The sequence below is a fragment of the Bombina bombina genome, chromosome 5, assembly GCF_027579735.1.
Source record: "Bombina bombina isolate aBomBom1 chromosome 5, aBomBom1.pri, whole genome shotgun sequence".
Taxonomy (NCBI): Eukaryota; Metazoa; Chordata; class Amphibia; order Anura; family Bombinatoridae; genus Bombina; species Bombina bombina.
Genome location: NC_069503.1, coordinates 275,146,182 through 275,162,159, shown reverse-complemented (window position 1 = coordinate 275,162,159; position 15,978 = coordinate 275,146,182). Strand labels below are relative to the sequence as shown.

Here is a 15,978-nt window from a genome sequence, read left to right as displayed (position 1 = left end):
TATATATATATATATATATATATATATATAATGTGTGTGTGTGTGTGTATGTGTATGTATATATCTATATCTAACAATATTAATTGTGAGGAGGTGGAAGTCTTGGTGAGTTTCCACACTTTTTTTTGTAGGACTTGACCCCAGGTAAGTAGTGCACAAGCTGCTCGCTACACTAATAAACCCATGCAAATGTATATTCTGTAAGTGGTGCACAAGCTGCTTGCTACACTAATAAACCCATGCAAATGTGTATTCTGTAAGTGGTGCACAAGCTGCATTTGGCCAGATGCGGTGACTAACCTTTCCAGTTTTGCTTTTAAATCTTAGCTGAGAGCTTGTAAGTGAGTGCTGGGTTTTCTCTGTGTGTTGTATTAATTTGTTTTGTAATTTTCCCTATGGTTCTTGCACCGAGACCTGTCTGGGGTTAACTGCTTGTGGCTCTGGGGACAGCACAGCTTCCTGTGAGTGCCAGTGGCACCCAGGGCTGAGCATGTTGCAGGGTCATAGGATGTGTACCCGGTCCGGTATGAGAGTGCAGTTCCCTTCCGTGTTTTGTATATATATAATAATGTGTGTGTATGTGTATGTATATATCTATATCTAACAATATTAATTGTGAGGGAGTGGAAGTCTTGGTGAGTTTCCACATTTTTTTTTGTAGGACTTGACCCCAGGTAAGTAGTGCACAAGCTGCTCGCTACACTAATAAACCCATGCAAATGTGTATTCTGTAAGTGGTGCACAAGCTGCTCGCTACACTAATAAACCCATGCAAATGTGTATTCTGTAAGTGGTGCACAAGCTGCTCGCTACACTAATAAACCCATGCAAATATATATTCTGTAAGTGGTGCACAAGCTGCTTCTGACAGTTCTTTCCATCAGGTGCCATTACAGACTATTAACCAGCAGATCCGTAGTGTATGGAGTTGGGCATTCTTTTAATTGCGTAGCAACTTCCAAAACGGTCTGAAATATTCCAGCATAGTGGTCGCTGGCTTGAGTGGTCAGCAAAAACACAGCCATTGCCTAAATTTAATTGGCGTGTATGGGATTCCCCCTCCTCACAGCTCACTGTTGAAAATGCATAGAGCTGTGGCTTCACTTGTAATTTCCAAAAGTTAATTAGTCAGAAATGTTGAAAAATGTATGTGTGCATATAATTATATTATTCAAGCAATCTGTTTGTTACACTGAATAATGCCTTTTCAATCCTGGTTTTCTCTAATGATGGTCGTGCCCCAATGACAACTAACAGATATTTGGGGTTGGCTAGTAGCCAAATGTTTTGCTTTACTTGCAGCAATTCTAACTCTTCTGTTTATACATATTTTTCCTCTCTCTGAGACCGCACTGAAAAGGCTGAAACAAAATGATACTACTTTCCCCTAAATGATTAGTTTTGGCCTGGACAAGTGTTCTTTAAATGGGTGACGCCTATAGCAAAGCAATTATTTGCTCAAAAGTTGGCATCACTTTTGGCAGTTAAGCATATTTTTAGCTGTACTGTACGTTTGATCTGCCAAAGATAATTCTAAAATAATGGGAGCAACAGCGGTATTTTATATTTGGTCAACTATTTACTAAAAGCCTTAAGGCAAAACTTATAAAATGTATAAATGTATATCAAATGTACATGTCATGGTTATTGAAGAGCCAGCAGAATATTATTTGAGTAGCTAGAATTTTTTTTAATATATTTTAGTAATGAAAATAATAAATATAAAAAAATAATATATACATATACACACACACACGTCAAAATAAACTTTCATGATTCAGAAAGAGCATGCGGTTTTAAGACACTTTCCAATTTGCTTCCTTTATCAAATTTTGCACAATCTTGTTATATGCACATTTTTTGGGGAACAAGATCCTACTGAGCATGTGCACAAGCTCACAGGGTATACGTATACTATTCTGGAATTGGCTGATGTCTGTCACACGATACAGGGGCCAGAAAATGGGATTAAATATAAATTTGCCAGAATAAAATCTACTGCTTATTTGAAATTCAGAGTAGGTGTTATTGCATTGTCTGTTTATTATGCCCTACTTAATTATGTAATTCTACTGCATTTAGTGGTCATTTAAAGTGAATGTAAACTTTTATGCTAAAGTGCCCGGTTTTTAAAACTTCGATTAAAAACAAGGGCACTTTAATTCATCAAAATTTTCATTTCACTCCTGTTGTGAAAAAAAACTTACCTTTTAATCTTCACAGCAGCTCCATCTTCCTCCACCCGTTTCAAAGCCTCTTCCTGGGTCTAAAATGAGGCATCCGGATTCCTCCAATCACAGCAGTGAATCAGACACTGAATCCCCCAGGGGGGGAGCTGTGATAGGAGGATGACCTATCAATCATTTCTGACACCAGAAATGGCTTGTGAGACTGAAGGAAGCTGGTGCTGCTGTGAAGATTAAAAGGTAAGTTTTTTTACACAACAGGAGTGAAATGTAAATTTTTATGAATTAAAGTGCCCCTGTTTTTAATCAAAGTTTTAAAAACTGGGCACTTTAGCATCAAAATTTACATTCACTTTAAGTCATCATTATGCTAAAATTAGCTAATAACTTTTTCTTCTATAAAGGTAAGACGAGTCCACGGATTCATCCTTTACTTGTGGGATATTATCCTCCTGCTAACAGGAAGTGGCAAAGAGCACCACAGCAGAGCTGTCTATATAGCTCCTCCCTTAGCTCCACCCCCAGTCATTCTCTTTGCCTACTTTAAGTACTAGGAAGGGTAAAGTGAAAGAGGTGATAAAATATTAGTTTTTAATTTCTTCAAGCAAGAGTTTATTTTAAATGGTACCGGTGTGTACTATTTACTCTCGGGCAGCAGATGGATGAAGACAGCTGCCTGGAGGATGATGATCTTAGCATTTGTAACTAAGATCTATTGCTGTTCCCACAGAGGCTGAGGAGTACAGGAAACTTCAGTGTGAGGAATGTTTTCATGCTATGCAGCAGTGAGGTATGTTCAGTCATATTTTCTTTCATGTAATTGGCAAGAGTCCATGAGCTAGTGACATATGGGATATACAATCCTACCAGGAGGGGCAAAGTTTCCCAAACCTCAAAATGCCTATAAATACACCCCTCACCACACCCACAATAAAGTTTTACAAACTTTGCCTCCTATGGAGGTGGTGAAGTAAGTTTGTTCTAAGATTTCTACTTTGATATGCGCTTCTCAGCATTGTTGAAACCCGATTCCTCTCAGAGTACAGTGAATGTCAGAGGGACGTGAAGGGAGTTTCACTTATTTGAATACGATGATTTCCCTAACGGAGGTCTATTTAATAGGTTCTGTGTTATTGGTCGTAGAGATTCATCTCCTACCTCCCTTTTCAGATCGACGATATACTCTCAATTTACCATTACCTCTACTAATAACCGTTTTAGTACTGGTTTGGCTATCTGCTATATGTGGATGGGTGTCTTTTGGTAAGTATGTTTTCATTGCTTAAGACACTCTCAGCTATGGTTTGGCACTTTATGCATTTATATAAAGTTCTAAATTTATGTATTGTACTTATATTTGCCATGAGTCAGGTTCATGTATTTCCTTCTGCAGACTGAAATTTGGGAATGTAAACATTTTTAAGAAATGTATTTCTTACCTGGGGTTTAGTCTTTTTTCAATTGACTACTTCTTGCAATTGCGGGTATTAGGCCAGCGGGTGCGCCAAATGCTAAACTTTATTGCGTCATTCTTGGCGCGAAAAAAATGTTGGCGTGAAAAAGTACGTTTATGACGCAACTTTGTCATTTCCGACGTCATACGGGACGCCGAGACCTTTCACACGGCAGCGTCATTAGTGACACAAGTGTGTCATTTCCGGTCATTTTTGGCGCCAAAAAGAGTTTACGTTACGTTGTGCGTCATACTTGGCGCCAAACTTTTTTCATTATTTCAATACCCCTTGTTTGCTTGCTACTTGCTTTTTACTTTCAGAGGCCTATGCTATTTCATTTTCTCTTGTTAAGTGTATCCAGTCCACGGATCATCCATTACTTGTGGGATATTCTCCTTCCCAACAGGAAGTTGCAAGAGGATCACCCACAGCAGAGCTGCTATATAGCTCCTCCCCTCACTGCCATATCCAGTCATTCTCTTGCAACTCTCAACTAAGATGGAGGTCGTAAGAGGACTGTGGTGTTTTATACTTAGTTTATTTCTTCAATCAAAAGTTTGTTATTTTTAAATGGTACCGGAGTGTACTGTGTTTATCTCAGGCAGTATTTAGAAGAAGACTCTGCCTGCGTTTTCTATGATCTTAGCAGAAGTAACTAAGATCCTTTGCTGTTCTCACATATTCTGAGGAGTGAGGTAACTTCAGAGGGGGAATAGCGTGCAGGTTCTCCTGCAATAAGGTATGTGCAGTTAAATTATTTTTCTAGGGATGGAATTTGCTAGAAAATGCTGCTGATACCGAAGTAATGTAAGTAACGCCTTAAATGCAGTGATAGCGACTGGTATCAGGCTTATTAATAGAGATACATACTCTTATAAAAGTGTATTTTAAAACGTTTGCTGGCATGTTTAATCGTTTTTTACATATGTTTGGTGATAAAACTTATTGGGGCCTAGTTTTTTCCACATGGCTGACTTGAATTGTGCCTAGAAACAGTTCCCTGAGGCGTCCCACTGTTGTAATATGAGTGGGAGGGGCCTACTTTGGTGTTTTTTTGCACAGCAAAAATTACAGACACAGACATCCAGCTTCTTCCTGCATGATCCAGGACTTCTCTGAAGGGCTCAAAAGGCTTCAAAAGTCGTATTGAGGGAGGTAAAAAGCCACAGTAGAGCTGTGGCAGTTGTTGTGACTGTTTAAAAAACATTTTTGTCATTTGTTATTCCGTTTTTGGTATTAAGGGGTTAATCATCCATTTGCAAGTGGGTGCAATGCTCTGCTAACTTATTACATACACTGTAAAAATTTCGTTAGTGTAACTGCATTTTTTCACTTATTTCAAAATTTGGGAAAATTTGTGTTTCTTAAAGGCGCAGTAACGTTTTTTATATTGCTTGTAAACTTGTTTTAAAGTGTTTTCCAAGCTTGCTAGTCTCATTGCTAGTCTGTTTAAACATGTCTGACACAGAGGAACCTACTTGTTCATTATGTTTGAAAGCCATGGTGGAGCCCCATAGGAGAATGTGTACTAAATGTATTGATCTCACCTTAAACAGTAAAGATCAGTCTTTATCTATAAAAGAATTATCACCAGAGGGTTCTGTCGACGGGGAAGTTATGCCGACTAACTCTCCCCACGTGTCAGACCCTTCGCCTCCCGCTCAGGGGACGCACGCTAATATGGCGCCAATTACATCAGGGACGCCCATAGCGATTACCTTGCAGGACATGGCTGCAATCATGAATAATACCCTGTCAGAGGTATTATCTAGATTGCCTGAATTAAGAGGCAAGCGCGATAGCTCTGGGGTTAGGAGAGATACAGAGTGCGCAAATGCTGTTAGAGCCATGTCTGATACTGCGTCATAGTATGCAGAACATGAGGACGGAGAGCTTCAGTCTGTGGGTGACATCTCTGACTCGGGGAAACCTGATTCAGAGATTTCTAATTTTAAATTTAAGCTTGAGAACCTCAGTGTATTGCTTGGGGAGGTATTAGCTGCTCTGAAAGACTGTAACACAGTTGCAATTCCAGAGAAATTGTGTAGGCTGGATAGATACTATGCGGTGCCGGTGTGTACTGACGTTTTTCCTATACCTAAAAGGCTTACAGAAATTATTAGCAAGGAGTGGGATAGACCCGGTGTGCCCTTTTCCCCACCTACTATATTTAGAAAAATGTTTCCAATAGACGCCACTACACGGGACTTATGGCAGACGGTCCCTAAGGTGGAGGGAGCAGTTTCTACTTTAGTAAAGCGTACCACTGTCCCGGTTGAGGACAGTTGTGCTTTTTCAGATCCAATGGATAAAAAATTGGAGGGTTACCTTAAGAAAATGTTTATTCAACAAGGTTTTATTTTACAGCCCCTTGCATGCATTGCACCTGTCACTGCTGCGGCGGCATTCTGGTTTGAGGCCCTGGAAGAGGCCATCCAGACAGCTCCATTGAATGAAATTATTGACAAGCTTAGAACGCTTAAGCTAGCTAACTCATTTGTTTCTGATGCCATTGTTCATTTGACTAAACTAACTGCTAAGAATTCCGGATTCGCCATCCAGGCGCGTAGGGTGCTATGGCTTAAATCCTGGTCAGCTGACGTGACTTCAAAGTCTAAATTACTCAACATTCCTTTCAAGAGGCAGACCTTATTCGGGCCTGGCTTGAAGGAAATTATTGCTGACATTACTGGAGGCAAGGGTCATACCCTTCCTCAGGACAGGGCCAAATCAAAGGCCAAACAGTCTAATTTTCGTGCCTTTTGAAATTTCAAGGCAGGAGCAGCATCAACTTCCTCCGCTTCAAAACAAGAGGGAACTGTTGCTCATTCCAGACAGGCCTGGAAACCTAACCAGTCCTGGAACAAGGGCAAGCAGGCCAGGAAGCCTGCTGCTGCCCCCAAGACAGCATGAAGGAACGGCCCCCTATCCGGAAATGGATCTAGTGGGGGGCAGACTTTCTCTCTTCGCCCAGGCGTGGGCAAGAGATGTTCAGGATCCCTGGGCGTTGGAGATCATATCTCAGGGATATCTTCTGGACTTCAAAGCTTCTCCTCCACAAGGGAGATTTCATCTTTCAAGGTTATCATCAAACCAGATAAAGAAAGAGGCATTCCTAAGCTGTGTGCAAGACCTCCTAGTAATGGGAGTGATCCATCCAGTTCCACGGACGGAACAAGGACAGGGATTTTATTCAAATCTGTTTGTGGTTCCCAAGAAAGAGGGAACCTTCAGACCAATCTTGGATCTAAAGATCTTAAACAAATTCCTCAGATTTCCCTATTCAAAATGGAAACTATTCGGACCATCCTACCCATGATCCAAGAGGGTCAGTACATGACCACAGTGGACTTAAAGGATGCCTACCTTCACATACCGATTCACAAAGATCATCATCGGTTCCTAAGGTTTGCCTTTCTAGACAGGCATTACCAATTTGTAGCTCTTCCCTTCGGGTTGGCCACTGCCCCGAGAATTTTTACAAAGGTTCTGGGCTCACTTCTGACGGTTCTAAGACCGCGAAGCATAGCGGTGGCTCCGTATCTAGACGACATCCTGATACAGGCATCAAGCTTTCAAATTGCCAAGTCTCATACAGAGATAGTTCTGGCATTTTTGAGGTCGCATGGGTGGAAAGTGAACGTGGAAAAGAGTTCTCTATCACCACTCACAAGAGTCTCCTTCCTAGGGACTCTTATAGATTCTGTAGAGATGAAAATTTACCTGACGGAGTCCAGGTTATCAAAACTTCTAAATGCTTGCCGTGTCCTTCATTCCATTCCACGCCCGTCAGTGGCTCAGTGCATGGAAGTAATCGGCTTAATGGTAGCGGCAATGGACATAGTGACATTTGCGCGCCTGCATCTCAGACCGCTGCAATTATGCATGCTAAGTCAGTGGAATGGGGATTACTCAGATTTGTCCCCTCTACTAAATCTGGATCAAGAGACCAGAGATTGTCTTCTCTGGTGGCTTTCTCGGGTCCATCTGTCCAAGGGTATGACCTTTTGCAGGCCAGATTGGACGATTGTAACAACAGATGCCAGCCTTCTAGGTTGGGGCGCAGTCTGGAACTCCCTAAAGGCTCAGGGATCGTGGACTCAGGAGGAGAAACTCCTCCCAATAAATATTCTGGAGTTAAGAGCAATATTCAATGCTCTTCTAGCTTGGCCTCAGTTAGCAACACTGAGGTTCATCAGATTTCAGTCGGACAACATCACGACTGTGGCTTACATCAACCATCAAGGGGGAACCAGGAGTTCCCTAGCGATGTTAGAAGTCTCAAAGATAATTCGCTGGGCAGAGTCTCACTCTTGCCACCTGTCAGCGTCAGACTTTTCATCCGGGGGAGTGGGAACTCCATCCGGAGGTGTTTCCTCAACTGGTCCATCGTTGGGGCAAACCAGAACTGGATCTCATGGCGTCTCGCCAGAACGCCAAGCTTCCTTGTTATGGATCCAGGTCCAGGGACCCGGGAGCAACGCTGATAGATGCTCTAGCAGCTCCTTGGTTCTTCAACCTGGCCTATGTGTTTCCACCGTTTCCTCTGCTCCCTCGACTGATTGCCAAAATCAAACAGAAGAGAGCATCTGTGATTCTGATAGCGCCTGCGTGGCCACGCAGGACCTGGTATGCAGACCTAGTGGACATGTCATCTCTTCCACCATGGACTCTGCCTCTGAGGCAGGACCTTCTAATACAAGGTCCTTTCAATCATCCAAATCTAATTTCTCTGAGACTGACTGCATGGAGATTGAACGCTTGATTCTATCAAGGCGTGGCTTCTCCGAGTCAGTCATTGATACCTTAATACAGGCACGGAAGCCTGTCACCAGGAAAATCTACCATAAGATATGGCGTAAATATCTTTATTGGTGTGAATCCAAGAGTTACTCATGGAGTAAGGTTCGGATTCCTAGGATATTGTCCTTTCTCCAAGAGGGTTTGGACAAAGGCTTATCAGCTAGTTCTTTAAAAGGACAGATCTCTGCTCTGTCTATTCTTTTGCACAAGCGTCTAGCAGAAGTTCCAGACGTCCAGGCATTTTGTCAGGCTTTGGTTAGGATTAAGCCTGTGTTTAAAACTGTTGCTCCCCCGTGGAGCTTAAACTTGGTTCTTAAAGTTCTTCAGGGAGTTCCGTTTGAACCCCTTTATTCCATTGATATTAAACTTTTATCTTGGAAAGTTCTGTTTTTGATGGCTATTTCCTCGGCTCAAAGAGTCTCTGAGTTATCTGCCTTACATTGTGATTCTCCTTATCTGATTTTTCATTCAGAGAAGGTAGTTCTGCGTACCAAACCTGGGTTTTTACCTAAGGTGGTTTCTAACAGGAATATCAATCAAGAGATTGTTGTTCCATCATTGTGTCCTAATCCTTCTTCAAAGAAGGAACGTCTTTTGCATAATCTGGACATAGTCCGTGCCTTGAAGTTTTACTTACAGGCTACTAAAGATTTTCGTCAAACATCTGCCCTGTTTGTCGTTTACTCTGGACAGAGGAGAGGTCAAAAAGCTTTGGCAACCTCTCTCTCCTTTTGGCTTCGGAGCATAATACGCTTAGCCTATGAGACTGCTGGACAGCAGCCCCCTGAAAGGATTACAGCTCATTCTACTAGAGCTGTGGCTTCCACCTGGGCCTTTAAAAATGAGGCCTCTGTTGAACAGATTTGCAAGGCTGCGACTTGGTCTTCGCTTCACACCTTTTCAAAATTTTACAAATTTTACGCTTTTGCTTCTTCGGAGGCTGTTTTGGGGAGAAAGGTTCTACAGGCAGTGGTTCCTTCCGTTTAAGTTCCTGCCTTGTCCCTCCCATCATCCGTGTACTTTAGCTTTGGTATTGGTATCCCACAAGTAATGGATGATCCGTGGACTGGATACACTTAACAAGAGAAAACATAATTTATGCTTACCTGATAAATTTATTTCTCTTGTAGTGTATCCAGTCCACGGCCCGCCCTGTCCTTTTAAGGCAGGTCTAAATTTTAATTAAACTACAGTCACCACTGCACCCTATGGTTTCTCCTTTCTCGTCTTGTTTCGGTCGAATGACTGGATATGACAGTGAGGGGAGGAGCTATATAGCAGCTCTGCTGTGGGTGATCCTCTTGCAACTTCCTGTTGGGAAGGAGAATATCCCACAAGTAATGGATGATCCGTGGACTGGATACACTACAAGAGAAATAAATTTATCAGGTAAGCATAAATTATGTTTTTGTGTTTCACTTCCCTTTAATATAGTAAATCATTGCAGAGTAACAAAAAGCGACTTTGAGACAAACTTTGGCAGTAACTCAGCAGGCTCTGAAGAAAAAGAGTATTTCATTTCTGGAGTAGACCTTTAGTTTAAACTCAGTTGATTCTTCGTAATTAAAATGTATTTCAGAGCAATAGATATTGTGATGTACTATAGTCTGTTTCTGTGTAATTAAAATCTTATTGAGCTTTTCATTAGTTTTAAGAATTGAAAAAAATCTTAACTGCCTTCTGCCATCTGACACCAAACATTAGTATTCCTTTATTAATGGAAGATGTCAGATGGTACGCAGGGGCAGTTAATTCATACAAAGGCAACAGTTGTCATGTCAGTGTGAGCATGTAAATATTCAGATATTGCACTAGCAGATACAAATAACACTTAGTGTTAACGGCTTCTAACTATATTATTTGCAGAAGCATATTTTTAGTGTTAGACACATCTATGCTTGTAAGATCTAGCATAATATTCATGAGTCCCTTTCAGTATAGTATTGTTTTCTGATTTAAGGATAGAAGGCAGAGGACAGGTGGTGAACAAGCAAGTAGATGGGGGGGTCCTTCTGCTCAAGTCTTTGTGTGCCTCGTTAGAATTACAGAAATCTTAATTGTTGGTTAAAAATAAGAGGTTCAGACGATCATCTGTGCAGCACAGACAGACACTGAAATATAGACAGATGTAAAAAATCCACCTCTGCTTGCTGTGTGGCAAATAGGCTTAAAGCACCAGCCAATACAGAGACTTAAAAAGAGATATCAGGGCAGATTACATTTCTGCTGCAGACTGTGAGCTGAAAGGAACTTTAGACATGCAGTGAAGCTTAGCGTTTTATACTAACAGGATCTTTTTTAAATGTAATGTCACTTACATATAATCATGCCTTAGCAAATTTTAATCCATCCTTTTACGATTAACAGGATGTTCTTACCTTGTAGGAAACTAACTGCTTCTAATTAGAATATAACTTATTTTTGTGTTCAAAATAATTCTTTGTATTCTTAAACTATTTTTTCCTAAAGGTTTTTTTTATATAAACACACAAGAAAACTGTGTGTGTGAGAAGCTAAAAACTAATAATACACAGGTTCTGAACCAAAAACAGGCCTGCTTACATACATAATCGGGAAGCTTACATTCCTATTTGTTCTCTTTGTATCCTTATTTAAAAAAACAAAGAAATATTTATAATAGGAGTAAATAAGAAAGCTGCTTAAAATTGCATGCTTTATCTACATCATGAAAGAAAAAAAAAATATTGATTTCCTATCCCGTATGTATACTGGAGTTGTAATGTCTCCCTTCTTATGATATATGTAAAACTTGAGAATGTTTTAATATTATCTTTAAATAAAACAAGTTCACCTAAAGTAAATAAAAAAAAGTTTTGTAAGCATGTTCACAAGTTGAATCTTCTTGTAAATATAGCTTTCATATCAGATATATCTGTTTTAAAAAGAATAGTTTATTTGTCAATAACTCAGTTTGTATGCATTTCAAATTATGCCAGGACCCAATGGTTACTCTTCTAAATATTCTACACATCTTTCAAGGAATAAATAATATTGTCAAAACAACTGCATGTTATGGCTCTTAACACAATAGCTCCCTCTAGAGGGCTAACATCTAAGTTTTCAAGCTGGCTAACTACACAGATGTATAACAGGTTGAAGAATCCGAGCTTGTGGGATTGTACGTGTGTATTATCTTTATGATCAACCAGAAATATATTCTTTCAAAAAATGATTCATTACATTGAATTGCAGGAGGAGACTGTACATGCACAAGACCTACCACTGTTTCAGCAAATGATCATTTTTACTAAAGCCTGATACCTTTTTAAAAGAAGCTTGTATGTTGCAAATGTGTGATGAAAAATGTGATCAAATAACAAATATAGCCATATAGATCATTGCAAAAGATACAAGTGATCAAATGATCTACAATTTGTGATAAATAAAGGATATGTCCATTCCGAATTTGAATCCCTCAAAGGAAACAGAAAATATAAAATAGTATAATTCTGTTATTAGTCACTGAATGGAGTTGCTGATCAATGGTATCTTAGTCACATGAGGTGGAGCTACAATAAGCTCTATCACTGTGCTTGCCTGCTTTTATACTGGCAGGTTAACAGTATCCCAATTATTAGGAAGGTAAATAAATATTTATATAAAACCTATAAAAACACATGAAATATGGTCCCATACACAAGATACAGTATACTTAGAGTCCGGTCAAGCAACAGTTATTGTGTACTGCGAGAGGTTATTCTACACCTCGGATGGTAACGGATTCTGGGCAGTGTTGAAGTATGCTGCTGTGCATTTAATGAATGAGGAGACAGCTGAATAAAATAGTTATTAAAGAATAGTGTTATAATACAATGCTTTAATGCATTAGAGTGTTTTGTTGTTGTCTGTAACTATGTTTAACCTATATAAAGTCCACTCAGCAACTGCAAACACAGAAATGATGTTATGCATATGAAAAAGCAACCTTCAGTATATAAATGTGTCCATGATATAGACTGTTAAAGCCATCTGTTTTGAAAATTAACGCAAAGCAAACACAACTGGTCTGTGGGATAGAAGCTTTATTGGCAATTTTTATTTTTAAAGTAAAGGAACATAAAAATTTTTTTAGAAAAATACTTAAAGGGACATTCTAGCCAAAAACTTTCTTTCATGCTTTAGAAAGAGCATGCTATTTTAAACAGTTTTCTAATTTACTTCTGTTATCTCATTTGCTTCATTCTCGTGATATACTTGGTTGAAAAGCATATCTAGATAGGCTCAGTATCTGCTGATTGGTGGCAGCACATAGATGCTTCGTGTGATTGGCTCACCCATGTGCATTGCTATTTCTTCAACAAGGGATATCTAAAGAATGAAGAAAATGAGATAATAGAAGTAAATTGAAATGTTGTTTAAAAATGTATTCTCTATCTGAATCATGAAAGAAGTATTTTGGGTTTCATGACCCTTTAAATGGTCCTGTAAAATGACATAAAAATCAAAATACATTATTCATGTTTTAGATAGAAAAAAAAAACCTTTCTAATTTACTGTTTGCTTTGTTCTCATAGTTGAAGGGCATAGCATGTGTCTTGAGCACAGAATTGTTGGCAAAAAAAAGTATTAAAACATTGTTGCAACCACGTATGTAAATTATTGCACATACTCCTAAGCCTATGCTCTTCAACAAGCAAGCATAGCAAGAGAAAGTCAGTTTTTGTAATATATGACATTCAAACGTAATATTGACTTGTATGTCCCTTTTAATATTGTGCTATGTGTGTTAGTGGATACAGCACAATTAAGAAAACAATGGTGAGCTGACATTCAGAAAGCAAATACTGCCTATTTAGTGAAAGATGAATCAACTGAATGTTTGTTTTTGTTTTTTTGTCTGTTTTTTTAGGAACATGGCTGAAAAGTAGCCTTGGCCTCATCCAGCAAGAAGGAAATCAGCTCACCTGGACATACATTGCACCACAGCTTGGCTACTGGGTGGCTGCCATGTCTCCCTCCAACCCAGGTAAGCAGCAGTGAAAATGTTTCCTCCTGCAGGAAATTAGTAGTTTCCGCATGAAAGCACCAACCTTCTACTTTATGTATTTGGGCGGGAAAAAGAAATAAAGTTTATTTTAAAATATCTTATAGGGAATGGATTATGGGATAATATGTCAATCATTTTGAAAGGTTATCGTTGCATACATTAAAGGGACAGTAAAGTAAAGAATTAAATTTCGGGATTCGGATAGAGCATGCAGTTTTAAACAACTTTCTTACGGTTATCAAATTTGCTTCGTTCTCTTGGTATCTTTAATTGAAGAATTTAACTAGGTAGGCCCATAAGAGCTCAGGAGTTTGCATGTGTTTTTAGAACATTATTTGTAGCTTTGTTATACAATGTTGCAAAACATTGCTGTCATAGAGTACTAAAGAAACGTGCACACTCCTGAGCTGTTATGAGCCTACATAGTTTTACTCTTCAAGAAAAGATATCAAGATGATAAAGCAAATTTGATATCAGACAGTTTTCATTTTGACTTCACTGTCCCTTTAAGTGTATCTGCTTTGGTGAAGCACTTGCGTGTAGAGGTTTTGTAGGCTCCTGTGTTTACAAACTAGTAAGGCAGGCACATTTTGTTGAATCTGTACCCTATTCCACAGAATACTGAAATATAATTAAAATATTAATAATTGATGCAAAGAAACTTAAAAAAAAATACTATGGTTACTCATTTAGTTAGCACCTGTGTGCAGGGAATAACAGGATATAAAAGACAAAATGAAGCTCTCTTGGCTCAGATAGAGCAAGCCATTTTTAGGAGATTTTTCAGTTTGCTTCTGTTTTCAAATCTAATTTTCTTTTGGTATCCTTTATTGAAAAGCATACCTAGATATATTTAGGGGGCAGCAATGCACTTCTGGGGACTAGCTGGTGATTGGCGACTACACACATACAATACCTAGAATATGCATAAGGTTATGCTGGTGATTAATTACTACTGCACGTCCTATAGAAATATAGTTAGACTAGATGGGCCCCTATCAGTGTTTGTTTATGGGAAGCAGTTACACAATTATGTTGTGCTTGAAAAAAGGTTAAATTCATCGAAACTAGAAAGAAATGAAGCATGAATACTAAAGTATGAATTTTAATTGGCTGATAGCTCCTACGGTTGTATTAGTGGACTGTGGGAAGCCTCCATTAGCATGAAAAGATTGATTTATTTAAAGGCACATTATAATACAAAATTGACATTTATTAAAACATGTAATTTTGCATCACTGTCTAATACTTTTGCAGGTAATAAAATAAAATACAGATAGTAACAAACACATAGCTACAGGAGCTGCAGTGTGTTAAAGGGACAGTAAAGTCAAAATGTAAACTTCCATGTTTCAGATAATGATTTTAGACTTTCTCTTTCTCGAATGTAGTTATGAAGACAAGTGTGCAATGTCCTATTAAGCTTCTCACCTAGAATGATTAATATCCATGTTGTATCAAAAGTTTCCATTTGTTTCCAGATCCGGTGGTAACACAGGATATCACTACCTACCACACCTTGTTTCTCTTGGCTATATTAGGAGGAATAGCTTTCATACTGCTGGTTCTCTTGTGTCTGCTGCTCTACTACTGCAGGTAAGAATTTACTCAGCTACCAATATTTCTCTTCTTGCATTAGGACTGGACCTGCACAAAAATATAAAGCATGTTAGAAAGTTAACACAATCCGCTGACATTTTATTGAGTAGCAGTTCTCAAAGTCTTGTTCAGGAAATACTAATACAAGAGCTCATGTTTAAATATGATAGATGATTCACAGTGGTGGGGGGGGGGGCTTGTGTCCTCTAAAATCCTGCACCTAAGAGACAGCCTACTCCAGAATTGTTATTGTTTAAAAAGATGAATTATCCCTTAATTACCCATTCCCCAGTTTTGCATAACCAACACGTTATATTAATATACTTTTTACCTCTGTGATTGCCTTGTCAATCAGTGCTGACTCCTAGATAGATCCACGGGATGGAGCACAATGTTATCTATATGGCACACATGAACTAGCTGTAAAAACTGTCCAAATGCACTGAGATAAGAGGCGGCCTTCAAGAGTTTAGAGATTAGCATATGAGCCTACCTAGGTTAAGCTTTCAACAAAGAATACCAAGAGAACAAAGCAAATTTGATGATAAAAGTAAATTGGAAAGTTGTTTAAAATTAAATGCCCTATCTGAATCATAAGTTTAATTTTGACTAGACTGTCCCTTTAACGCTATCCTTTAAGGCACATAAAAAAAGTTTTCAATTTACTTCTATTATCAAATTTGCTTTGTTCTCATGGTATTTCCTTTTAGGTGGTAAGAGTCCACAAAATCCTTACTCGTGGGAATTCACTTCCTGGCCACCTGGAGGAGGCAAAGACACCCCACAACAAAGCTTTAAGTATCCCTCATACTTCCCTCTCTTTCCCAGTAGTTATTTGCCTAGTCAAGGAGAAGGAAATCAATAGAGGTGTTAAGGATTATTTGATAAATGAGGATTCTTTTTCCAAAACAATTTTCCTCAAATTGAT

At 39.0% G+C, this 15,978-nt stretch overlaps 1 protein-coding gene across 3 annotated transcripts in view; it reads left to right on the top strand.

The window, feature by feature from the left end:
• The window catches only part of FAM171A1 (family with sequence similarity 171 member A1), a 265,449-nt gene that overhangs the window by 231,427 nt on the left and 18,044 nt on the right, over positions 1 to 15,978 (top strand). For all 3 annotated transcript variants that reach the window (XM_053714011.1, XM_053714010.1, XM_053714012.1), the window contains 2 exons: positions 13,314 to 13,430; positions 14,933 to 15,047. In XM_053714011.1, coding sequence (XP_053569986.1) covers positions 13,314 to 13,430; positions 14,933 to 15,047 — 232 coding nt within the window. The remainder of the gene's footprint in view (positions 1 to 13,313; positions 13,431 to 14,932; positions 15,048 to 15,978) is intronic.